General features: G+C 34.1%; 2 protein-coding genes across 4 annotated transcripts; one reads left to right on the forward strand and one right to left on the reverse strand.

The window, feature by feature from the left end:
- Positions 1-627: 627 nt before the first annotated feature.
- On the forward strand, positions 628-17,484 carry LOC107891624 (magnesium transporter MRS2-1). 3 transcript variants are annotated; one of them, XM_041100514.1, is made up of 6 exons: positions 629-918; positions 1,945-2,550; positions 13,468-13,596; positions 16,555-16,875; positions 16,943-16,990; positions 17,087-17,484. In XM_041100514.1, the coding sequence occupies exons 2-6, from the start codon at positions 1,966-1,968 to the stop codon at positions 17,315-17,317; spliced, it is 1,314 nt and encodes a 437-aa protein (XP_040956448.1). In that variant the 5' UTR covers positions 629-918; positions 1,945-1,965; the 3' UTR covers positions 17,318-17,484. The 3 variants fall into 3 exon arrangements, with proteins under 3 accessions (XP_040956449.1, XP_040956448.1, XP_016671955.1); XM_016816466.2 differs by lacking the exon at positions 629-918 and adding an exon at positions 927-1,046; XM_041100515.1 differs by lacking the exon at positions 13,468-13,596 and having other exon boundaries at positions 628-918.
- A 3,780-nt stretch (positions 17,485-21,264) lies between these two features.
- LOC107891625 (uncharacterized) lies at positions 21,265-23,407 on the reverse strand. The gene is made up of 2 exons (XM_016816467.2): positions 21,890-23,407; positions 21,265-21,741 (listed from the first exon to the last, which is right to left on the reverse strand). Exon 1 carries the CDS (start codon positions 23,315-23,317, stop codon positions 22,970-22,972), a length of 348 nt encoding a protein of 115 aa, XP_016671956.2. The 5' UTR covers positions 23,318-23,407; the 3' UTR covers positions 21,265-21,741; positions 21,890-22,969.
- Positions 23,408-27,677: the final 4,270 nt, after the last annotated feature.

The following is a 27,677-nucleotide window of genomic DNA, read 5'->3' on the forward strand; positions in this document are numbered from 1 at the left end:
AACGGACCCTAAGTCAAATTAAATTAAATTAAACAACAAATAAATGGTTAATAAAAAAAATCAGTAAAATAATAAATTTACATTAATATCATTTAAAAATCAAACACCTCAATTATTAATATTTTTTATTGGCATAATGACTTATTTCGTCTTCTATCTTTATAAAGAAAAAAAATAATTTTAGCCATCTATTTAATTTTTTCCTTTTTTGCTCTTAAACTTGCATTGTTTGTCAAATGACAAAAAATGAATGAAAAAGTTAACATCTGTTAACTATGCTAAATGGATTTTTTTTAAAATTTAAAAAGTATAAAAATTATAAAAAATATTTATTAATATTTTTAATTTAAAAAAATTAATTAATTATTATCGTGGTATACACATGGACTTTGACGTGGATGCCACATCAACAAAGTTATTAGACGTTATTTTGGGGTGACTTGATAAACAATACAAACTCAAGAGTTAAAAAAGACAAAAAAAATAAAGAACTAAAATATATATTTTTAATAAAATTAAAGTACCAAATAAGTTATTATACCAATAAAAAATATTTACAAGTAACTAAAATATAAGCAACTGCGTAATTGAGTCACTATTCTTGTAATTACTCAATGCGTGGAACAATTACTTCGTGGTTTAATCAAATGCAAAAGCAAAGTTCGCGGGATGGCTCAAATCGATTTTTTTCATCCACTAAACCTGAATCCAGCGCGAAGAATTTGCCACTTAAAAAAGAGGAAATATCATTTATTTATTTATTCAAATCTAGATTTTTTTTTCTAACAAAAACTTTAATCTTAGGTGAATGATCATTTACCAACTATAATCTCTTTTTTTTTGCCTTTTGAAAATGAGTTTTTCTTGAATTTTGTTAAATAAATGAGCTTCTCTCCACTATAATCCTCTCATGCCAAGGTGCTTTTCCAAATCTTGGGTTTTCTTTTTTAATTTTATATTATAATTTTGATTTATTAATTCGCAGCTTACATCTGCTATTTACTTAATTAAACAATGGCATCGATAGTTGATTTCTTCGAGTTAAGGTAGTTTCTTTTATTCTAGAAATAATCTGATTGCTTATTGTTGTTTCCCTTTTGTTTTTCTAATGCTTCAGTCTCGAGGTGGAATATTTTGTTATGGATTTTACTCTTTATTTTTGTTTTTATTGTTCCATTTAGTTTGATTAGGGGATCAGGCGAGTCGGGTTAGCATTAGAGGTTATATATTCTAATGCTTAATTTCGTAATTTTTATGCTGAATTATTTGTGATTTAATGGATTACTCTTTATTTTCATTTTTTTCTCGTTCAATTTAGTTTGATTATAAGCTTATGAAGGAATTAAACGATTTCGCAGTAGCATTTTAGTTGATATCCTAATGCTTAATTATGTAATTCTTATGCTGAATTATTTGCGGTTTAATGGATTTTACTCTCTGTTCAATGCTAATTTTTGTGTTTATTGTTGCATTTAGTTTGATTATAAGCTTATGATGGAATAAGGGCGATTTGAGTTTTCATTTTGGGTGATATCCTGAAGCTTAATTATGTAATTCTTATGCTGAATGATTTGTGGTTTAATGGATTTTACTCTTTATTTGCAAATTAGGTGATTTTCGGGCAGCATTTTAGGTGATATCCTAATGCTTAATTTCATCATCAATCTTTTTTTGGTTTAATGGATTTCGATCTTAGGTTGCTTGAAGCCAACATTGTTACCGTTTCTAAATGCATAAACAAACATGACTAATCTAATTATGCAATTGGCGCTCAGGCTGGCTTTAAAGTAGAAAGGTCATCAGTCAAGTTGTTTGGATGCACATACACATGAGTAGCCATTAGACTTTAGGTGGAAAAGTGGGCATCATGAAACCATTTTATCTAGGGTCTTTTCTGAGAACTTGTTTTGTTTGTATGATGTTGAGTTTAATGGTTTTGTTTAGGTGATTCAGAATAATATACCAATGGCGGACCTAAAAGAACGTCTGCTCCCACTGAAACCTCAATCGGCTATAAATCTTAGAGGCACTACATCTCAGGCATCTGCCTCTGGACGCCAACCTTTCCAAGGCTTGGATTTATCTGGTTTAAAGAAGCGGGGCCAAGGACTCCGATCTTGGATCCGTGTTGATACATCTGGGACTTCCCAAGTCATCGAGGTTGACAAGTTCACCATGATGCGTCGTTGTGATCTACCAGCCCGGGATTTACGGCTTCTTGATCCTTTGTTTGTGTACCCCTCCACAATCCTTGGCAGAGAGAAGGCGATTGTTGTAAATTTAGAGCAGATACGATGTATCATCACTGCTGATGAAGTTTTGCTCTTGAATTCCCTTGATAGCTATGTTTTGCAGTATGTTGTAGAGCTACAAAGACGACTAACAAGTGGAGTAGGTGAGGTTTGGCAACCAGAGGGTCCTGAGTTGAACCGAAGAAGCTGTAGGAATTTTGACAATGTGTATGGGAGTCCATCCCCCGACTATTTACCCTTCGAGTTTAGAGCTCTTGAGGTTGCTTTGGAATCTGCATGTACATTTCTTGATTCTCAGGTACGTGTCAACTAACATGTCTTATTGTGTTTGAATTAAATACGCGATGATAAACAAAGGTACTTCAATTATAAAATCGTGCTCCCAAAATTATTCTCTTGAGAATATAGCTTGCTGAAAAATGGAGGGTTAGAAATTGCAATTCATGAATTGGATATTGAATCTAAATTAGCTTGTGTGGTATGATGTCGGATCAAGTTTGTTCCAAGTAAAGTTTTATAAATCAGATTTTATGAGTGGACTTTCTCTCTCAATGTCCATCTTCTCACCCCTTTTTGTCTCATCCACGAAGATGACAATCTTTATATCCCTTAATATAAAAACTTTGTTTTTGTTTTTTGATTTGGTATCAATTTGTTTTGTTGACCTGTTTTTTAAAAGAGGGAATGACTATGCTGACAGTCCGTTGGTGAATAAGATGGATAGCCAAATGTTATAATAAATTATTATTTTATTTATAATTTCTATAATTAGTTACAAAAATAAAAATATCCCTAAAATCCTACATCCTAAGTCTTATACCCTAAATCATAAATATTAAATCTTAAACCTTAAATACTAAATACTAAATTTTAAATTTTAAATTTTAAATTCTAATATTACATCTTTTAGAAAAAAACAAATCTAATGGTTAAAATAGTCTTTGCATTCCAAAAGGAATGATGTGCTAACCCTTTTCCTTACAAGTTTGGACCAAGGTTGGCTCATTCACTAGTTTAGAAATTTCAATTGGGTTGGTTTGTGCTTCAGTTGGATTTTTCGGTTTAGGTTGGGCAAGATTCTCTTCCCTCTTGTCTATTGGAGAGAAGCGGAACCATGATTCTCTGAGTTCCAAGCTTTGAACCTTAATGTCATTTCTTTCTTAGTCCTATAATATAAGGTCTCCAACATCATGCGCTCCTAACTATTTGTGGATTTATCGGGAATAGTTTTATGTTGGCTGTTTTTCATGAATTCTTGATCTTTACCTTCTGCCGTTTTCAAGTGAAAATGAATAGAAGTTAATTATCACCCATCTAGAGTCTCCATCAAAATAATACTTAACTAGTCTAAGGTGACATTAAAAATAGTTAAATTGTAAATTAATAGCAATTATTTGTTTGATGAACACCCTTATTTGATTGATGCAAACCTTACCTAATTGCCTTGCTAAAATAAAAATTTTGGTTTTAGAATAGCATAATCCGAGATCCAATTATTTCTTGGTAACTTCATCAAAAGAGCCAATCTGTGTGCTTTCTTCCGCCAAAATTAAGTACTAATGTGCCTATGCTACCTTATATGGGATGTGAAAAGTTTTGCTTTTAGCTGTCTTTCACTAGGGTGATAATTTCTGAGGTAAGGTTCTGTGTTGATGGGGAGGCTCGAAATTCTAAGGGGATTATAAGAATTTATGCTTCCTTTAGTAGGAGTATGTTTTAGTATATAAGTTAGTAATAAATTAATTTAATTTGATAAATTTTAGCCACTCACATAACTTGTTTTGGGAAAAAGAAGAAATTTTTTTTTACTTATTTTGAGGTCTTATTTTTTTACTAGAGTCTTTACTCATTTTTTTAGTTTCAAGCTTAAATTTGTATTGACTATTTTTTATTTTATCTAACTATTATAATACATATATCATAAATAAGTCTTTTTCCTCATGTTATTACACTAATAACCAAATGAGGTATTAATAATATCACGACTTTCATATGTTGACTGGTAAAAACAAATGATAATATTTCTATGTCTAAAGATGGATATTCTTAACACATTCATCAACTTTTTCACTTATATTTGGACGCACCTTATATTCTATTGAAGTTAAAAGAAATCCATGATTTGGTTTGGAAAAGAGTTTAGATTGGGATTACACATTAAATATTAATCATTAGTTTACAGATTCATCAACTATTTATATTGTGAGCAACCTTATATTTAGTTGAAGTAGCAACAAATCAAAGGGGAAAGATTCTTGAGAATGAATTTGCCTGCATTTTAATTTTTATGACGGGTTAAAAAATTTAAATTTTGAATATTTGTTTCTGAATGGTGCGTAAATTAAAGGAACCCAGAGTTTTAAGTGTTGAAAAGTGGCCAACCATGTGCGGTGATGATTTTGTTGAAGAGCTGCAGCTTGTATGCATGCTATAGTTCGTATGCTTGATGCAATAGCAAGTTCTTTGTTTAGTTACATTGTAATTATGTTTGGTTGAAAATGAACAAGCTTGATGACAATTTGATATGTTAAGGTAGTTGAATGACTTGCTTAGTTAATTTGTTTTAGTGTTCAAGCAATGTTTCACAATTTATTAGGTTGATTAGTGGTAATAGTTGTGTTTGGTAAAAGAAATTGTTTATAAAAGTTGTGTATTACTATGATATTGGTAATGAAAATCATTTTTTTTATTTTCTTGTTACACGTTTGTGAGCAAGTAAAATGTTTCATACATCTTGATACTTTGTTGTTTGTCCTATTTTTTGCTTTTGTTGCTGATAAAACGCCAACAATTGTTATCATGAGCTTAAGTCTTCGAGGGCCATTGATTTTTCTTCTGCTGCTTGTTAAGAAAGACAAAATGTCAAAGCTTGTTATCTTTGAGGGACGGTTGTTAAGGCAGTAGCAGCTTACCCTCGTGAGACTCTTAAACAAGCTTGGGATAACCTGAAGGAAGAGTTGATGGAGTAAGAGCAAGCCTGTCAAAGTGCAAGTCTGTTGAAGAGTAAGCCAAAAAAGTGTAGGCCTATCGAAGAGTGAGCCTGTCAAAATGCAAGCATGTTAAAGAGCAAGCCTGTCGAAAAGCAAGCCAAAAAAGTGCAAGCCAAAGTTGGTGAAAGCCAAAGTGGCGGACAATCTAAGTGCAAACCAAAATGGTGGACAGTTCAAGTAAAGCCAAAATGACGGGCAGTCCAAGTGCAAGCCAAAGTGGCAGGTAATCTAAATACAAGCCAAAAGTGGGTGCAAGCTAAAATCGTGGACAGTCCAAGTACATGCTAAAATGGTTGACAGCCCAAGTGTAAGTCAAAGCGGCGGACAACCTAAATGCAAGTCAAATGTGGGTGTAAGACGAAGTGGTGGACAATCCAAGTACCCAAAATGAGGGACAGTTCAAGTTCAAGCCAAAGTGGCAGACAATCTAAATGTAAGCCAAAGGTGAGTGCAAGCTAAAATGGCAGACAGCTCAAGTGCAAGCCAAAGTGGCGGACAATCTAAATGCAAGCCAAAAGTGGGTGTAATCCAAAGTGGCAGACAGTCTAAATACAAGCCAAAAGTGGGTGCAAGCCAAAATGACAGACAACCCAAGTGAAAGCCAAAGCAGCAGACAGTCTAAATGCAAGCCAAAGTTGGTGCCAGCTAAAGGGGCGGACAGTCTGTGACACCCCAAAAAAATTGACGAATTCAAAAAGATGAGTAAAGTATGTATGTAAAATGTTTAGGGTTTAAGGTTTACCGTGGGAGTATAATTCGCCACCTTATTAGCCTGATGGTGAGTAAGAGTATTGGTACATACCCACAAAGAATCTACCCGTTGACGGTATTTAAAGATTTAATTTCAGGGTATCTTCAAATGAAGAAAAAATTCACTCAAAAATGGGTACACCTAAGGAAGAGTACGTTTCAGAGTTTTGGTTGGGCACAAGAGTTTACCAACTGTATGAGAATGTTACTAGAGACTTAATTGTCTTTAAGGTCATGTCACATGTGAGTTATTGCCAAAGTATAGTACACGTGGTTTATTTGATCATTGTTCATGTTGGTTCTCTTGACAAAATTAATTGAGAATTAGTTGAATTGATTAAACCCTTTTCGTGACTGGTCAAAACAGTAACGAATATATTCACCGAATTTTATTTACCTTCCCCCTGATTTTTTTGGTAAAACTAGGAGATTGGATTAGGTAAGCATCGTCACTTATCAAAGTCCACAATAGTGAGACAATGAGTATATATCTAGTAAGGGAGTATACATTTTAGATGACTTTTCTTTCTACTTTACGTTTTGCTCCTTCCTTCTAACTTAAATGTTTTTTTTATTCTTCGATGAGATAAAGCTAAAATCTCGTTTAATTAATGAATGATTCAAACTTCTCGTAAGTTTTATAATCCTATATGTTATGATTGTTGATGAGGGAGGATGATGAAAGATGTAAAACAGTAAGGTGTAAGTGTCACTGGGCTAGAGTTTTCGTCTCGCGATCCGTGCGGCCTTAGGTGATTCGTTCGTCCAAACTCGCCTAAGTCAGCCTTTCCTCAAGTGAGGATTCCTTAAGAACTCCTCCAAGGCACCAATTGAAGAGAGGAAACGATTTATGCCAAAAGAAGCTAAACCAAATAACAACAGAAAGCCAAAGAAAAGAATGCACACAAGGTGTTTGAGTAAATGCTCTCAAAATTCTGTTACTCTTAAGAATTCAACATACACTGGAATGAGTACAAATGAGGGGGAGGCTCTATATTTATAGTTGAGCTCCCCCAAAACTAACGGTCAAGATATATTTACATCGACGGACGAGATTAACCATATCCCTTTATTTCAAGGATTTACAAGATATGTTATATTAAATCTAATCTAATCTTTACAAGATATGATTCCCTATATCTTCTAAGATTAGTTACCATATTAGCCTAAGTTGCCATGTCTTCATTATCGGGCCAACCATGCTTCAATTTGACAGACTTATCTAATAGTTCTTTGAATCGGGCCAGCTCTCGTGGGCTAAATGTTCCCCATCTAATCGATAGACCTCCATAGGATGCATCTTGTGCAATGGTCACGGGCTTTGTACTTTGGCCCGTGACATTCTCCCCTACCCATTCTCGCAACGCCCTCTTTGTGACTTTCGAATGGTACTGACTTGATTCACCTTTAGACCCTCTCATTGCCTTGGCTTCTTCCTGACATGCATTGCGATCAGGTTGTCCCTTCATTCGAAATATTTGCCTCGGCTTCCGTCGCGTCTTCACTTGAACCGTTGCACTCGTTGATACATCTTGTTGGCAAGAAGTCTCTGCTCTAACTTGCCTCAACTTTGACTTTTTCTCTCTTGAATTATCTTGATTCCCACATCTTGGCTTCGTATTGCCCACAGTCCCTTTGCCTCCTTGCTTATGAACTCTGAGAGGGCCCCTATGACCTTGCCAAGCCAACAAGTCAGAATTCAAAACACTATCAAAGTGTTCGCAATGTACCTTACTTGTAGCATTTACTCGTCCCGACTGTTTTTGCATCGCTTCCCTTTTCATGAAGCCCGATGCACAACCCACCTTTCCCAAAGGCGTCGGCTCCACAGTCGAATCTGCAAGCTTCATATCGAACTCTTGAGCTACTAACACTTCTGAAGGAGCTTTCGTATCTTTCCGTTCTATTGAGTCAATATTCCTTTCATACGAAACATCCTCGACTAGTTGGATTCACGATAACATCTTTGCCCGCACCTTCATATCTCAATGCGCCGGCACAACAATTTTTGTTAACGGACCGGTGGTAATATAAATTTGATCGACCCATGGATACAAAACTGTCTGAATCTTGTCAAGGAAGTTTAAGCCAAGTACATAATCGTAATCATCTAATTGGATTATCTCAAAGTCTTCTTTGCCCTTCCATTCGTCGGTTTGTAGCTCCACACCCTGAACTACTCCCACAGTTGGGGCCTCCTCAGAATTTACTGTCTTGATCTTCTTATTCGATTTCTTAATCGATAGACCAAGCTTCCTTATAGCCTTTTTCGATATGAATAAGTCTAATGCTCCTGTATCAATAAGAGCACTACACTTCTGACCCGCAATGTTAATGTCTACAAACATCAACCCTTCTTTACCATTCCTCTTCTTAGGAATGAGCACCATCGAATTGACCCTCAATGTCTTTCCGTAAATAGGCTTCGCCTCTTTCGGCTCATCATTCCTCTTGATAGTCGAAACTGAAAATACCTTTGGGTAGTCCCTCTTCATGTACGGTCAATTACAAAAGTAGCAACGTAACTTTCCCCTCTTTTCTTTCAGGCTATTAGGTCTCCACTTCCTATTTCGTGGTTTCCTATCATCATCATTGCTGCTACTACCGCTACCATCATAGCTTTGTCCCTCTTCATCCTCCTCATGGTACCCACCATTGCCCCTCTTGTTGGGCTTGGAAGATTCAAACCTGTCCCTTCTCGGAGCAAGTTCCACTATGGACTCCGCTACCATCATAACATTGGTAAGTTCCTGAACTCCTCGACGTTGTAATTCTTGCTTCACCCATGGTTTCAGCCCATCTGTAAAGGAGAAAAATACTTTCTTCTCGCGCTCAAATCAGAGATCTAGAGCATGAGTTCACTGAACTCTCGCACGTACTCCATAATCGTGCCTCGTTGCGTTAGCCATTGTAACTTTGCTCGAGCTTCATCCTCGACATACTCGGGGTAAAATTGTGCTTTAAATTCATTTTAAAACTCCTTTCAAGTCTCAATCTTGGTCCCATCACGTTTTACATTAGTGGACCTACGTTGCCACCATAACAAAGCAACGTCAGTGAAATACATAGCAATAGTGTTTACCTTTGTGACATCATCCTCGATGTTCATCGCATGGAAGTATTACTCCAGGGCCCAAAGAAAGTTGTCCACTTCACTTGCGGACCTTGCCCCTTTAAATGCCTTCGGCTTGGGCACATCCATCGCTTGTGGCTTCGGCTTTGAAGCTAACATTCCATTCCCTATGCCAGCTTTAAAAATCTTGAGCTCCCCCTTAAGCTCATTGATCTCCTCCTTCAAAGCTATCACCATAGCGTCGAGAGTATTGTCCTTTCCAGCCAACTTATTCTCCGAGGAACCGATAGTATCCCATACAAATTCTTTGAGCTGCTCTTACAATGTTCGCAACCCATCATTGTGTCTATCATCGACATCATCGATCCTCTCATTGACGTTCCCCATAGACTCCTCGAGAGTGACAACTCGATCCTCCAAAACTGACAATAAGTCCCTTGATCGACTCACTTTTCTAGCCCTTCCTCGGGTCTCCATTGGCTCACTCTAACCAACAACTTCTTTCGACATCCCAACAGTGCCTTTGAACTAAAAACTTTGACACCAACTATCATAGGGCTAGAGTTTTCGTCTCGCGATCCGTGCGGCCTTAGGCGATCCGTTCGTCCAAACTCGCCTAAGTCAGCCTTTCTTTAAGTGAGGATTCCTTAAAAACTCCTCCAAGGCACCAATTAAAGAGCGGAAGCGATTTATGCCAAAAAAAGCTAAACCAAAGAACAACAAAAAACCACAGAAAAGAATGCACACAAGGTGTTTGAGTAAATGCTCTCAGAATTCTGTTACTCTTAAGAATTCAACATACACTGGAATGAGGACAAATGAGGGGAGGCTCTCTATTTATAGTTGAGCTCCCCTAAAACCAACGGTCAAGATATATTTGCATCGACGGACGAGATTAACTATATTCCTTTATTTTAGGAATTTAAAAGATATGTCATATCAAATATAATCTAATCTTTATAAGAAATGATTCCCTATATCTTCTAAGATTAGTTACCATATTAGCCTAAGTTGTCATGTCTTCATTATCGGGATAATCAGGCTTCAATCTGACATGCTTCTCCAATAGTTCTTTGAATCGGGCCAGCTTTCGTGGGCTAAATGTTTCCTATCTAATCGATAGACCTCCATGGGGCGCATCTTGTGCAATGGTCATGAGCTTTGTACTTTAGCCCGTGACATAAGGCTTTGCTTGAGGGTCACATGTAGTTGAAACTTTATTAAACTAATTGTAAATGGGGATTTTAATGGAAGTTCCATGATCTTTTAAATAATTATTGATGTTGGATTGGGAAGGACTATCGAAATAGAAGCTCTAGATTGAGGTAAAGGTGAGTCAAGTGAGTCTCTAAACTTGACTCCTACATGCCATTTTATATTGGTTATGGTATGGTTGAGTTCCTGTGAACTAGTACGTATTCTTGTAGAGTGATGTAAATATGTGTACATGTGTTTTATTAGAAGTATCTGCAAGTACGTAAATGAAGTAAACAATATGCGACATGATATGGCGTTGTGTGGTATACATGTATGAAAAATTAATTATTAGAAAGTATGATTCTGTCATAGACATGAATGAGATTTTTATAGGTCTCTCTATTGTAAGAAGTTGACTCATAGAGTCTGAATGTGTGTGATATAAGTTTTGTTGCTGGCGTGAGTGTGATTATTGTTTAATATCTTCATGTTATATGATTCTAGTAGTGACAAATATGAGAAACATATTTTCTTGTGTAACCGATTAAGGAATCCACTATAGTGATCTGCCATGATAGGAAACTTTGTGTATTTAGAATATTAGGTGATGCAAGTGTCTACCAAACTTGGAATTTCTTAAGTCTTGTATTGGAGACATCTGAGATTTTATTACTTGAATTACAATGTTATATTTTTCTAAGCAAGTTTGTTTGTCTAGACTAATTTGAAGAAACGATATAACTGGTGTTCTGATAATCGATAGACTCTGTAAACGAATACGTCAAGAGTAGCATTCGTTGAGTATCATTCTGAGAAGTGTATCCAACTACTATCTGTAAAGAAATTGTGTAATGGGATTCAAAATATAGTATAAAATCTATGATCTGCCAATTGAATGAAGTGTGTATAATATGGTTAAGTGTAGAGATCGGCGTATGGTTATCCACCAACCAGGAATCAAAAAAGTATCTGCCAAACTCTGAAAGAAAGTCCTGAATCTTAAAATTAAGGATTTCAACAATATCATTAAAAGGTAATATTGGTTAGGACTCATTAAGTTCCATTGAACTTATGGGTGTTTATTTGCAATGCATGTTGTATGATTTGAACCAATTCATCAAAAGGAACCAAGCTAGGAATGTACCAAAGTAGTTGATTGTAGAGATATTATGCATATAGAAAGACTTTTGAGAATATGTTTTTAAATGGCGAATAGTATTATACTCCACTATTGGGTCTGTTTTAATAAAGTTTTAAGTGGTATTGTCTTATACTATCATTGAGAATCAATTGTAATAAAATAAACGTTTATCTTTAAAATCTATGACTTAGAATAATAATAAATAGGTAAGAAGTACGTTTAGTAAAGTCTTTGTCCATTTTAAAATTTTTATTATGTGTTTAAGTCTAGTGGCATCCTATATTTGGATCCGGTAAAACAGGTCGGGTATAGGGTGTTACATAGTCTAAATGCAAGCCAAAGTGGCAGACAATCCAAGTGCAAGCCAGAGTGGCAGACAGTCCAAGCAAAAGACACTCCATAGCAGGAGGGAGTATTACAAGAAGAAACAGTACTAGGTAAGATGCGTTTGAAGGCAAGTTGCAAACCAAGGCTGTGAAGAAGGAGAAAACTCCACATAAAGAACAAACCTGATACAAAAGATTGGGATAGTCAAGTGTGTGAGTCAAATTTGGTTAAGAATGAGGCCAAGGTTGTAGATGAATTGTTTGAGCAAGGTCAACTTGAAACAAAACATCTTGGGATTGCCAAGCTAAAAAAATTTTGATGAATGATTGATATTTGCAGCATGGAGGTCAAGGAGGAGTGTTGAAAAGTGGCCAACCATGCTGCTGTGATGATTTTGTTGAAGAGCTTGCAGCTTGTATGCATGCTGCAATAACAAGTTCCTTGTTTAGTTACATTGTAATTATGTTTGGTTGAAAATTAACAAGCTTGATGACAACTTGATGTGTTTAGGTAGCTAAATGACTTATTTAGTTTACTTGTTTTAGTGTACAAACAATATTTCACAACTTACTAGCTGATTAGTGGTAGTAGTTGTTGTATTTGGTAGAAAAAGTTGTTTATAAAAATCTTGTATTTCTATGATAATGGTAATGAAAATCAATTTTTCATTCATTGCTTCACGTTTGTGAGCAAGTAAAATGTTTAATGCATCTTGCTACTTTTTTCTTTGTCATATTTTTGCTTTTGCTGCTGATAAAACACCAACATTAAAACCCCCTCTGTCAAGTATTTTTTTGAGAGGATCATGGCAGCCTGTCATGGATCCCATAATATGTGGGGTCAGCTGAAGTGACTTGTTGAAAGTCTCTGTAAATGTTGTTTGTACTCTAAAGAAATTGTCTAATGTACAAGAATGAGGTTGAGAAAACAATTGAAACCTTGACCTTTGAAATCATTTGAGCTTGAAAAGATTTATTCAAAGAAGTAAATGTCAGAAGGGCAATTTTACTGTGAACCTACCTAAGCAAACAAATCACTGAGAAGAGGTAACTAATTGCTAATATTGAATGTCTAGGATATAGTACCATCCAGTATCTATATTTTGTGTTTGTTCTTTTTTGAATCTTGGGATAACTTGTTTTAAATTCATATTTTCTTGTATTACTTAAAATAAATTACTTTTTAGAGGATTAGGCAAATATGCTACAAGTTAGTCAGAGCATTAACTTGTACTTTCTAGAGAGAATATTTTATATGTGGTTATCATATTTGGGCAAAATATATGATAACTTCAATGCGATTTATTACTTTCCTTTTTTTTGGCCATTTGTGAGGAAGGAGTGGAGAAGAGGTTGTCCAAGATCTGAAACTAGACCTTATGTCAACCAAAACTTGAAACCAACCCAAGTCTTATACCATTGCATTAGTGGCTTAGTTGGCAATTATTTTTTTCTCCTTGTTTAAAGCTCTCTAGTTCCAATAATGTGCTAATAGTAATATAGGTTCCAAGAAGCTTAGTGGATTCTGGGGAGTTATCTGATGAAAAACTGGGGACTAGAATAGTTATAACTGAACTATCAAAATTTGACCACTAACATTGTATTTTTATTGTGACCATTATCTACTTGTTGAGCTCTGGGTCCTTTTTTTTAATTAGTGCTTTTTTATTATCAATTTGTCTGTTGTTTGCATGTGATTACTTTTGAGTAAGTTGGTAGCTTATTCAATGTTTTAAAGGCGGCAGAATTGGAAGTTGAAGCATATCCATTACTCGATGAGCTTACATCAAAGATTAGTACGTTAAACTTGGAGAGAGTTCGTAGACTAAAGAGCAGACTTGTTGCTTTGACTCGAAGAGTTCAGAAGGTATAAGTATTTGCATTTTCTTTTGCTCTCTTTCTCTCTCTGGCAAGTTAATGATAGCCTTACGTGCTCTGATCAATGTTGTCAAGGCGTTTAACTAGGCATACCTTGCACCTTAGTTATCCTTGTGCCTTAGCGCTAAACAACAAAAGCACCTCAAAACCCTTTTGGGCTAAGCAACGAAAATTCTAGTGTACGCTATTTAATATACATTTCCTAAAACAAAACTTTTAACTGGTTATTCCCATTAGCTTCCAAAATTTAAATAGATATAAAAATTTATAACTAAATACTAAAATCTCTAATGGATACCAAAATCTTTAACGAATAACAGTTTGCATGAAAAGCCAACAACTACCCCTTTTTCATTCTTCAAGAAAAGAGAACCTATTCTTTCAACTTGAGGGGAAAAAAAATTCTTCTTTGATTTCTTTTTTATTATTATTATGATTAAAACTCATCTCCATTCTTGCCTCAAGAATCAAAATGATCGAGGGAAATTTGTTTGCATGAAGGGATTTTCATAGCTGTTTTTGTTTGCATGGAGAGATTTGAGTGTTAAAAAATTGAAAGCCCCTTAAAAAAAATCTTTTTAGTTGATTTTGATTTCATAAAAGAAGATACAAGTAGTTTTGAAAATTATTTTTTGGAATTGACTTTAGATTTTAGAAAAGAAAATAAAATAAAAAGATGAAGCCTTAAAGGAAAACTAAAAGTATGTGGAAAAAAAAGTCTGTTTTAATTTTTTTTTCTTTTAAATTTTGATGAGAAAAGAAAAAGATGAAGACTTGAAAGAAAACCAAAAGTATTTGAAAAAGTTTTGTTCAAAATATATATTTTGGTGAGAAAAGAAAAAGATGAAATTGAAGGAAAATCAAGGACTTGAAAAAAAAAAGTTTATTCTTAATAAAATTTTCAAATTTTAATTACTTAATTATGAAAAATTTGAGTTTCCAATGAAAGATTTGAATTTGTCGGATCAAAATTCTAAAGGGTGAAGAACATAAAATTTTGGTATCATGTTATATATGTTGGATAGATTGTATCACAATTTGTTATACCAAAATTTTTAATGGAATATGTTAGGTATTCTTGTATACCCAAATTTTCCATTTCTTGCTTGTGTGTGGATTAATAGGTTGACTTCCATTATAAATTTTAGTCAAATTCCAAAAATTTTGAAGGATACCAAAATTTGCAATTAAATACTAAAATTTTTAACGGATACCAAAATATCTAATATATTCAATTAGAAATTTTGGTATTTGATTAGAGATTTATGAATCAGTTAGAGATTTTGATATAGCATTTGAAATTTCGGTACAATTTATTGGTCCCCACACGAGTGGGAAAAGGTCTAGTATATCAAAATATCTAACATCTTCGATTAGAAATTTTAGTATCCGTTAGAGATTTAGTAAGAAAATTTTGGTATCCATTAGAGATTTTGATATTTGTTAGAAATTTTGACATCAATTAAATATTTTGGTACCTCTTTTAAAATTTCGGTATACACGTAAGCAAATCATTTAAAAATTAAAAAAAATATAAATTATAAAGTCATTTTTGTCATAAAATATATAATTAATAAAAATACTAAAATTTTGTAAATAAAATATACAAAATATATTAAAATACACAAAATTATAGAAATTAAATTAAACAAAATTTTGGTATCTTTTAAAAATATTGGTATTCAATTAGAAATATTGGTATTTGGTTAGAGATTTTAGCATCCGTTAGAGATTTTGATATTTATTAGAAATTTTAGTATATTATTGGTCCCCACATACGGGCGGAAAAAGAAAAATTTTAGTATACCGAAATATCCAATGATTTCTATTTAGAAATATTGATACCATGATTGAAATATTGGTATTTAGTTATAAATTCTAGTATTAGATTAAAAATTTTGGTATCCATTATCAGTTAAAAATTTTGACACCCGTTAGAAATATTGGTATCCAATAGAGATTTTTTTATACAAGTCTAGCGAAAAAAATAAAAATTTTGGTTTTCGGAAATATCTAACGTTTCCAATTAAATGATCGAAGTTTGCTTACTTTTATTTTTGACATGTCATTCAATTAGGTTTAATTTTTCTTTTGTGGTTTAAATAAAAAAATTATAAAATAATCATCGACTAATTAAATTAAAAGTGACAGAAGGGACCAAATTACAAGTTTAGTGGCGGCTTCTGAAAACTTTCGTTGAATGGTTGAAGGGGGGTTGGGGAGAGAATTAACGGAAGAGAAACAAATACTCAAGTAATAAATAGGTTTATACATATTCAATATTTAATATATTTTATATACTTTTCATAAAAAAAAGATATATATCCTTTTTAATGTAAACGTAATCTTTATTAAGGGGAAGTTCGGGTTTTGGAATTTTTATAATATATTTTTAGATTTTTTTATTTATTTTTAAATTTTAACAAAATAATTTATAATTTTATTACAATTAGGGTCGAATTGAGATAATGTGTAAATGTTGAGAGTCAATCTCAAAATGTATAATAACAGAGGACTAAATTTATTATTATACCAAATTTGTAACTTTCGCACATCTTCCCATTACTCACCTAATGACATCTAATGGAATTGAAGAAAAGACGAACCAAAATAGTTGCGAGCTTTTCATAGACCAAAAAAGAAAATTAAGCATAGTTGGTTGACTTGGAGTGTAGTTTAGCCTTTATTTTTAACTATTTTCACTAGATGTAATAGCTTACTACTAAGAAACCCTCTACTCATTTTCGAGTACTCACCAACAGACATGAGACCATAAGGAAATCATGCGTATTGTCCGATAAAAACTGAATATTTTGTGGATAAGCTGGACTGCTCTTCACGTACATATTGCACCTTCAATCAAGTGAGGCAGTATACTTCCTATATTGCCCATGTGTCCTTTACAACTCTGGTTTTGATACATTCCCGTCATTGGGTTTCCATTTAGGTTAGAGATGAGATAGAGCAGCTAATGGATGACGATGGAGATATGGCGGAAATGTATCTTAGTGAGAAGAAGAGCAGGATGGAGTGTGATCAATCTATGATGGGATTCAGATCAAACGACGGACTCTCTGTTTCTGCACCAGTGTCTCCTGTTTCTTCGCCTCCTGAATCCCGCAGGCTGGAGAAAAGCTTGAGCATGGCAAGGAGCCGCCATGAGAGCACAAAGAGTTCAGAGAGTGCTACTGAGAGTATAGAGGAGCTGGAGATGTTACTAGAAGCATATTTTGTTCTCATTGATAGCACCCTAAATAAATTGACATCGGTATGTGGATCTCTTTTCATCTTCCATTTTCTTGGATGGATATAATATTATTTTCTTCTTGTTTCAGTTGAAGGAATACATTGATGACACGGAAGATTTCATCAACATTCAGCTGGTATGCCATTTTCCTCCTTGAGAGAAATGTTTGAATTGTGCAAACTATGAAAGACCATCTGACCTTTGAAACTTATGGACAAACTTTGGGTTGCAGGATAATGTTCGAAACCAGCTGATCCAATTCGAACTGCTACTCACGACCGCGACATTTGTGGTTGCCATTTTCGGGGTGGTAACAGGAATATTTGGCATGAACTTTGCCATACCATTCTTTGATGACCCTGGTGCATTTAAGTGGGTCCTTATAATTACTGGGGTTTGTGGGATAATCATATTTTGTGCATTTGTGTGGTTCTTCAAGTACAGAAGACTTATGCCCCTATAAGGAAAATAAACCAAATGAGAGTGAATATACCAGCAAATGTTGGATCATATTTTTCTAAGTTCTTTTCCTATCCAATTCCCAGCATTGTAATTGAAGAAACAGCTTAAGTGGACTTTGATTATTTATTTATAAATACAGGCCCATCTTGATGAAATTTGGTTTCTATACTTTTGAGTGTATATGGTGTTAATAGCATGCTTGAGCCTATCTATAAAGACTTTTCATCGAAACACATGAATGCTAAAGATAAAATGGCTAAATGCCCAGTTTCAACTTAAGCTCTGAAGCACTGAGTGAATTAAGATCAAATGTTTTAAATTGATTTATTGATCAAATAAAGTCTTTTTACATGATTGACTTCTGTTTGTAGTACCTGGTAGCATGAAATGAAAGGACAAAGAAAATACTCCTTCCGAGCATGTATAACCAAAAAATCTCTTTACAAAATCTAAACATATTCCCTGCAAATTGCAATCATATGGAGTAGCTTTCCGTGAAAATGAGCGTGCCCTGAAACTGAAATCACAGTTTAATAATGGGAAAAGATGAAAATATTTTTTATTCTGCTCTTTCTTTAAAAGCCTTCCTCCTGATCTTCAACAAACACCACAATTGAATTCTATTATCATACCTCGTCAAAGTGGACTTCATCACACTCACCTTGCCTAGTCACAACCTTATCGATTATGACTTCGCCTATGGACAACACTTCGCTATCATGGCCTTCACAAACACATACATATCAGACACTTGGTGCGCCTCTAATCTAGCTCGCCCAAGACAGGTGTTAAGTCATACCTTTGCATGGAACAGATATAGGGTTCAGGTTGGGCTCCACCTGATCCACATTAATAACATTATTGATCCACATGGGGACCAACCATGACAAGATTGGTAAGACATGTGTCAGGGCCTAATGTCAAGTGGTGGTCATCCTCGCTTATAAGTGCTTTTTTTGAGGTCTCTTGGCCTTGTTGAATTTCATAAACTTCTTAAATCTCCTTGCAAACATGACCTTTTCTTCTGCTTCATCCTCTTCATTACTTGATTCATATTCTTTCTCATGTGTAGTGGATTTGGAAGCTACACCAACTTTCTTTGGAGTCTCCTTTATCTATTGATTGTTGTTATGATTGATCTTCATCTCATAAGTGAGTAGAGATCCAATAAGCACATCGAGAGAGAGTTTATCCAAGTCTTTAGATTCTTCAATGACCGTCACTTTTAGCTTCTCATGACTTTGGAAGGCTATTGAACATCTTTTTCACCATCTTCTTGTTTGGATTGCTATTCCCAAGTGCCTTAAGCCCATTGATAATGTCGGTGAATCGATCGAACATCTCCTTGATATCTTCACTCGGCTTGACTTTGAATAGCTCATAATCCAATGTGAGAAGACTAATCTTTAATTCATTTACTCTATTTGTTTTTTCATGTGTGACCTCAAACTTGTTATACATTTCCTTTCCATTGTTACATGGATACTGCATTGTACTCATTTGGAGCAAGAGCATAAAATAAAGTATACATGTTCTTTCCTAGTTAATCGAGCATGCTTATGCTCAAAAGCTTTGCTTTTTTATTGGCTTCTTTAACTAGTGATTAGAGTCCAACCATGACCACTTCAAGATCTTGGAAATAGACGGTTGTCCTTGGTCCCTTGGAAATTCATCGTCATGCTTTTGCTTAGAGCTAGTGTAATAAGATTGAAAGAGTCGAATTTTATGATTCTATCCATCATATTGAATTGAAAAACCATAATGGTTGATGTCAAGTTTGATGATGTTACCTCTTCGTTAAACTCATTTGTTTCTTCATGAAGTTGCATGATTTTGTCTTTCAATATGAAGCACTTCAAGCATGCTTGGAACATCAATATCAAGGAAAAGATAATTATTTTTTCACGTCTCCTTAAGTGTGAACTTTTCTTTACCTTCATCTTGAGCATAAATTTCACATTCATGGCCATAAACTAATCGACATTTTCATCATCAACTAAAATTTTGCCCATATTATGGATTTTTTGCTCAAAAGGTTCTTGATTTGCAGCAATTGCCATATTTAACTCCATGTCGTGAGTTGGAGTAGCTAGTTCTTTAAATGATTTTGGCTTCATACCTTGGAGAATGTAAGCTCCAATTCATGTCTTGTATACACATGTTGATGGCATAGGATTCTAACTTCTCTTTGCAGTTTAGACTTAAATTTCTCTAGCGATGGATGGAACCAATGATTGACTCGTCTTTCCATTTTTTTAAGCTTGTGAGCTCAATCATGTGGATTGTTAAGTTCAAAATTGATATTTGTAGGAAAAAATAAGCAATGCTTAGAGCAATTGCAATTGCTTTAGACACCAACAATAAAAAATGTAGAAGAAAGAAGAATATTCACTACTCAAAAGAATATTCACTATCTTAGCACCTTGTACAACAAATGTTTTCAAGATTTAACACTTACAGTTTAGACTTCTCACTTTTGTACTTAAAATCTAGATATTTTCCCTTTAAGATACTAATCAAGTCACACACTTGATTATTTCACTCAAATAAACATTGCTCAATGAACATAAAGTGCTCTCACAATTTAGTACATTACCTATATAAGTCTCTAATATATAAGTAATTAAAATTTTCTAACATACGAAATTATTTGCAATCAATCTTCCCTCGAAATAAACAAGATAATATGCATAAAAAATATCTTCAAGTAACTCATGATAAGTCTAGAATCTATAGAATATATTTCTTAGTTTAGCTCGATTCAATCCAATTCTCTAAACTTGGAAAATTGATTGTTTCGATCTAAATCCAAACCAATCTTTCAAGATATGTTGTTATGTGTAGTTTGGAAATTAACGAAATTAAGGATAGGTTTGCAGTTGTCCGAAGCAACACCAAGAATCAAAGCTTGGTGAATTTTGTTGTCAAAATTTTCTACCATAAGCATGGTAAGTTTTTTGAATAGATAGTGCTACTACTAGTTGGCAGCATTGGTTTAGACACTTCTCAAAAACTGCCTAAACAATTTCCCTTTTTGACAAATTTTTGAATAAAACCATGGGAGAACATACACAACTACAAATACAAGAGTGTTAAAATATTAATAAAACATAATTAAATATTTAAAAATATTTTACCAAACAAATGCCAATTTGCATGAGTTTAGTAAAGATATTTTAAAACTATTTAAAAATTTAACTTAGTTATGAAAATATAAGTGAAAATTTTAACATATCGTAAAAATACTGAACATAACATGCTATAAAAACATATGTAAATAGGTAAAATGTTGCATTTGGTACATGTACTTTTATAAGATATTTAATGTGGTACTTGTACTTAGAAAATATTTTATAAAATCAAAAACATAAATACTAAATTTATATAACCAAAAACGCCATATTATCCATTAAACTAAATACTAAAGGCGTATTCTCCAAAGAGCTTCCCATTTGAAATCAAATTTCATCCATATAAAACCCTAATTGCAAAAATTTAATCTTAATATTTTACAAATTTTCTTTCAAAACCTTCACCTTAGTAAATTTTGAAGAATATAATGGTAGTCGAAATTAAATTATTCAATCGCCCATTCAAAACTCAAGCAAGAGAAAACTTTATGGAAATTTTAAAAAAATTAGAGTATTAAAAAAATTGAAATTTTTTTTTCAAAAATTACAAATCCAAACCTATTACTACCTTGCTCTTCAAATCTGCTCTAAAAAAACTCAACGAATGAAATTGATTTAGGTTTAGTTATTTGTTTTTTAATTTAATTGCATTCCATTTTATTTTATTTTTTTGGATTCACATTTACTAAAAGTGTTAATTTCAGGTACCATAACAATACACAAATTGATAGTTCAAATACTACAATGGACATTTTATGAAAGTACGGATAACATATAATAAAATATAGTTTAAGTATCACATAGGATGTTTTCAAAGTAAAAATACAATATTAGACATTTTATAAAAATACAGCTAACAAATGTAACATTATCCCTTTTTCATTACAATACACGTGTTTTGTTTATCGAATAGGGATATAAAATTTCAAAAAGCTTTTCAACTACATAGAAATCTTGACAACATTGAAAATATACTCATCTTCGACACTTATAATCAAGTCCAAGTAACATAAATCATCATTGAAGCCGCAAAAAGCTGGAATGAAAGAACCCTCCCTCCAAATACATGAACAAATTTAGAAAAATCTAGCCATGCCTGTGCTAGATGCATACCTCTATTCAACACTCACATTTGAATCTAAACATTTGAATCTAAGTAACAAAGCCATGTGATGCAGGAACCTATGCTGCTGTTGAGATGCCTGATGAAGACGGTGAGACGCTATCAACCGTGAGGAGCTGCTTCGGGGGGTATTAACATCCATCAACAACCTCCAGTATCAGAACTCCATGACTAGATATTGCAAAATGACCGAAGGGGGAACACATTAGGATGTAAATTAGTGAACTGCATGTATCAATCACATATATGATATATGCATGTATAACAAACAGCACGGTCGAGCTTGTCACTTAGATTTCTCTTTTTTGAATATACATACCTGTATCAGAGGATTGACAACGGGATATTGCAACTCTCTGTATTTTCTTCCAAACTGCTCTCTTTAGCTCTTTGTTGAACCTTTAGTATTCAGTTGCGCAGAGCAATCACATTAAGAAAATAGTATAGAATATATATTATTTGGACTCAGGTGTGAACGCTAAATACGAGCACTCGGTATGTTCAAACCAAGGACCTCTCCTCGAAAGGGCAAAGCTTGGTTTGAGTCGACAGAGGTGCATCGTTGGGTGAAAGCCTGGAGGGGTTTATAGACATCAAAGAGGATAATGCTTTTGATGTATGCGCAGGAAATATGACCATACCCCAATAAACGCATGATATCAGGGGCAAGTCTGAATCTGGATCGTTAAAGAAAGAAAACATGAAAAAAAGAAAGAAAGAAATCTCACACATAGAACTAAGCGAAAGCTTATAAAATATTCCTTGAAAGTTTCTAATACAACTAGCTACAATAAGCACCAGGAAATTTCGGAAGGAACAACAAGAACACACCATTAATGCCAAAATCCGAACCTTATGCCTTGCTTTCTCTTGTTTCCCCCATCAACTAAACAAAGCCGAATGACATAAAGCCAAAATCCAAAGATTTTGCTTCGGTGTCTCTTGTTTCCCAATCAACCAAACAAAGCCAAATGGATTATGACGCCAAAATCCAAAGCTTTCGCCTTGCTTTCACTTATTTTCCCATCAGGCAGACAAAGCCAAATGAATTATAGAAGTACATTAGCCTTGTCAAACTTTTGTTTTAGACATCAGCCAATATATTCTATCGTTTTAATCCCAAGAAATAGAATCTCAAGTTCCCGAAACCTTGAAAAATCATCATTTCTCTTCGCATTCAATTTCTCACCAATCGAACAATCCTATGCTCTTTAAAAACGCCAATCATGTGAAAGAAATTAATCCCAATTCCACAAAGGCCAGTCAAAAAGCAGATGAAAAAGAAAATCACAAAATTTTCTCGGCAACCAAACGTCTCCTATCCAAGAAGCAGCTAGCCACACACGCTTAAACACATAAAATCAGTTAACCATTTATCAAGCGAACCATGGAATCTCAATCAAACAGGCAAAACCCGCCGGGTGTGTCCCGAATCGGGTCGGGATCGGCGCAGCCTATTCCACAAAGAAAGCGCCATTGCAGCTACCAAAACCCCGAGGAGATCCGCGAGGGCATCTCTGGCGGAAGCACCAGCAGAGGGGAAAAGCCCGAGTTGATCAGCAGCCTCTTTGGCAGCGCCAGCTAAGAGGGAGAGGATGGATCCGACCCAAGTAGAATGGCTACGGAGAAAATGGTAGCGGGATAGAGAAGCTAAAGCGGAGAAGAAGAGGGTAAGAAAGAAGCAAAAGAGGAAATGGTAGAGTTTGTCGGGTGCTAACCATGGATCTTTATCGTCGTCGTTGTTCATGTCACTGATTTTGGCTTCCGTTGAAAATAAGAACAATAATTAAAGACTGTTTTCTTGAGTTCGGATTCCATTGTGTTTTTTTTTTTCCGGAGTTGGAAGCTGTTTTATACTTTCGACGCTTACCTCATATGTCATGGGCAAATTGTCGATTTAATCATTCATATATGATTTAAATTATATATTGGTCATTAAACTTTAAAAAGTTACAATATGATTACTAACATTATTGATTTATTACATTTTAATCATTAAGTTGTTATCTTTCATTAACCTCGTAACGAAAATCTTAGATGGCACAAATATTGTCATTAACGTCATTACCACCGTTAATTTTTTTTACTCTAAAAGTTTTAATTTTATGATGTTTACTTTTAAGAGGAAACCACTCTTTCATGTAATTAGTTGGCAAAGAAAAGAGGAAAGAGAAAGAAAAAAATTGAAAATGGAGGCACCTAATGCCATACTTGTATGTTATTCTGAGAACCTAACTCAATTAAAGACTTCTTGATCCAATGATAACCTAGGTAGGAATTTTTTTTTTGTTATTAGAATTATGAGAATAAAATTAGGGTTTTTTTTACTTACTTTGATCCTCTTATGACACCTTGATGCGCCCCAGCGCTATGAATCAACACAATTAAACTTAAATATCTAACGGTATATTACAAGTGTGACAGGTCGAGTTGCAATATTTGTAGTATTACAACGGAACACTCGAGTATTCTAAAGACTGAACCCAAGAGAATTCAAGGATAGGGAGATTAATGTGAACAAAGTATGCAAAGAGTAAGTCTAGCTAACTACTCGCTAAGCATCATATTACGACAATTCATAATCAAGGGTAATTGCACTAATTGATTATCTAACACTAAGAAAGACCAAATTGTAAAATAGACAAACTTACACAATTAACAATTCAAGACACACAAGCGGTTGGTTGACTTCCATGTTGCTGATTAGTCTTTGGATTAGGGGTTTAAAAGGTTTATCTCGGTGACCATTTTACCAAACTAAACTATTTAGTTTGGTTTATCTCTCAACCTCACCAAACTAACTCCGGACAACCAAACTGGTGCTCGATAGGCTCTCCTCTCAGTCTCACCTACCTAAATATTCACCTAGAGGCTTCAATTTTAAGTTTTGAAGTCTATTTGATTTAGTCCAGTTTTTACAATTTAGTCAATGTACCAAAAACTAACTAGATAACATTTCCATCAACCAACCACCATAGATTTAGTTACTTAACATGATTTTCATGTAAATAACAACCCAACACATGCTCAATTCATACATTAAAATAAGCACAAGAGTAGGGTGAAAGAAAGCTTAGGAATTTCTTTAGTGGTTTTTTAGAAAAGATGATGACAAAAATAATGGAGGTGAAAATACAAGTAAAATTCAAATTTTTATACTTTGAAAAGAAAATAGAACTGAATATATTAAAGGCTTTGGATGAAAATCAAAATAAAAACTAAAGTTAAAGTACCAAAATGCAAATAATACAAAAGCTATAGTAAAAACTAACTGAACTCAGAAAAGCTATGAACTAAACCCTAAAAAATTGAAGAAGAAACTAACTACTAAGCTTAAAAAACTGAAAAAAAGTTGGCTCCTTTAAAGTGTTTAGCCAAAATGTACTTTTATCAGCTGAATACAATTCTAAATTTTAGACAAAAATGCCCCTGAAAGTGATGTTTTGGCTTGGGCTGATGTTGGACAAAAGGTTACCCTTACAACAAATTTTTCACTCATCAAGCATCGATGTTGCAACATCTAGGCTTCGGTATCTCAGTACCTTCAACAGTGGTGCCCTCGTGGTTGTGGGGGTTCTCGATGTCGCGACATCGACTAGTTGGCGTCGTGATATCACTGGTGGTTGCCATAATTTCTTCACTTCAACACCTTCAAGGATATCACGACCTCGAAGGCTCGGTATTATGACTTTGGCTCAGTGTCGTGACATCATACCCTCGATGTCGCGACTCTCTCGATAGTAGGTTCCAAGTTGATTTCTCGTTAAATTGTTACATCCTTGAGGTAAAGGGATTCAATGTCGTGACTTCCATAACATCAATGTAACAACACCCACACTGAATGATATTTTTCTCGAGGTCGAGCCATTGTTGTCTCCCTACACCAATTCAAACACCTTGTTAGGTCCCCCATGGCACCATTTTGCCAATTTAGATCTCAATAGGAACAAAACTAAGCAAAAACGTTTATTAATGGTAAAAACTAAAACTTGAAAAAAAAACATAGAAAAGATACTTAAATTGCTTGAGAATAAGATCCCCGAGTGTATTGGAGAGCCTAATTTAACGTATCAATACAACATATCATACCTTATACAAAGGTAGTGTTGTTTGGAATGTTGAGAAAAGTTAGAATAATAGAGATGAAAAGAAGGAAATAGATAAAATTTTGGATTTTTGTGCACTAATTTTATATATGATTAAACAATGGGTTTGAAGTGAAGCTAAAAGAGGGGGAATAACAGAGAATATTTAATCCTTGGGATTCTTTATGTTAGCTTATTTTTAGTTTAGTAATAGAACTGCAATGGTAGCATTAAGAAGAAATGAAATTGATTCTAGAATTGATTGTATTGAAAATGGTTTGTTAGTTTTATTATAGTGAAGTTTGATATCAATTCAGTTGTAAGCAAATTACATAATTGAAACTTGCCAAAATGATCTAAATTGGTACCTAAAGTATGAGTTATAATAGTAGTAAAATCAACTAAATGTTTGTGTTTTTGTAGTTGTAAATTATAAATAAATTACCAACAAGGTTACCAACATTGTAATTCCTATACAAAAAAAAAATTCTCCTTCCCAGAAATGCCCTACACAAAATAATGACATTACATAAAGTAGCCAAAAGAAAAACTAATTAGGCTGCAACACCCCTCACCCATCCCGAAGATCAGTACAGATGGGAAATGTCACCAAAGCACTTCCATGAAAAAAATCTTAAATATATTTAAGAAATTAAATATTAAAACATTTTTATAAAATCATATAAAATTGATAAAATTAATTTTAGAACTTTAGAAGCTTGTTCAAACCATTTTGAATTAAGATGTAAGTGCTCAGGACCATATACAAGCCTTGGAGGGACCGTTTTCAACAAAACAATCCAGCAACACTGTCAGGACCCAGGTATTGGTACCAAGGGCCTTAGATATCGCACCCAGGTCCCTAAACTATTCGGGAAACTATTTTGTTAATTTGAGTGTGGTACCTTTGACAATGGTACTAGGTCCTGGGTACTTGGGATGCAATTTTTTGCTCTATTTCAACTAGGAATTGATACCTACACCATGGGTATCAAACCCAAGGTGCAGGGGACTAAATATTTGAGTTCCAAACACCTCACATTGAGGCAAACATGAAACATACCATAAAGATGACCACATATAACTGAAAGTTTACATAAGAACTTGCTCAATTCAAAACCATTATCCAAAAAACCATTCATGAAGAATATTAAAAAAATAAAATCATCATAAAACCATTCCAAGTAAGTCAATTAACCGTAAAATCAGAGCTCATAGAAAATGAGACTACTTGCATGCATGCAAATGAGGTTTCTATACGATTCTCGTAATGTCACATAAGTGTAACACTCTAATTCGTAATACGGAGTACTCGAATACTAAGGTGCTACATCAGGTCACCGGAGTAACCCAGTAAAATTTTTAAATAATTTTAAAATATTGAAATACATTTTATATAAAAGAAAATACCATATATAGTTATACTGAAAATAGTAATACAAGTAGTTATATAAAATATGTGGAGCTCCAATATCATCGTATGTCAAAATAGTCAAAATAAAAAATGATAAATGAGTTACAGACCTAAAAAAATACAAGGCCCTAGGAATAAAATGCCCACTAATAGATAAGGTATTGTACACTGAATTACGTGATGCTAGGAGTCTTTCATCGATGATGTTCCTCGGACATGAACAAAAGTCTACAAGTCTGAACATTAAGACAATTCGAAGGCAAAGCTTTACAAGCTCAGTGGTACAAAACAAATCTACCATACTTCAAGCAATTCATAAATATAAGCATACAAATCAAATATATACATAGAAACATGACATGAGTATCGAACTTAAATCATGAGTCATTAAATCTACATAACCAAATCGCTTGCATATCAAACTTGTCAAACTTGTTAGATTGCACATACTGCTAAAATAATCGGGTATCCGTACAGTCCCGCGCCACTCATGGCCGCTAGTCAAATAATCTCGTGTGTCCGTAAGTTTATCTCGAGCGCCACTCATGGTCGCTAGTTAGGTTAGAGCCCGAAGGTTGAGCGCAAACAAAGCATCAAACATATAATCA

Source organism: Gossypium hirsutum, chromosome D09 (assembly GCF_007990345.1).
Source record: "Gossypium hirsutum isolate 1008001.06 chromosome D09, Gossypium_hirsutum_v2.1, whole genome shotgun sequence".
NCBI lineage: Eukaryota > Viridiplantae > Streptophyta > Magnoliopsida > Malvales > Malvaceae > Gossypium > Gossypium hirsutum.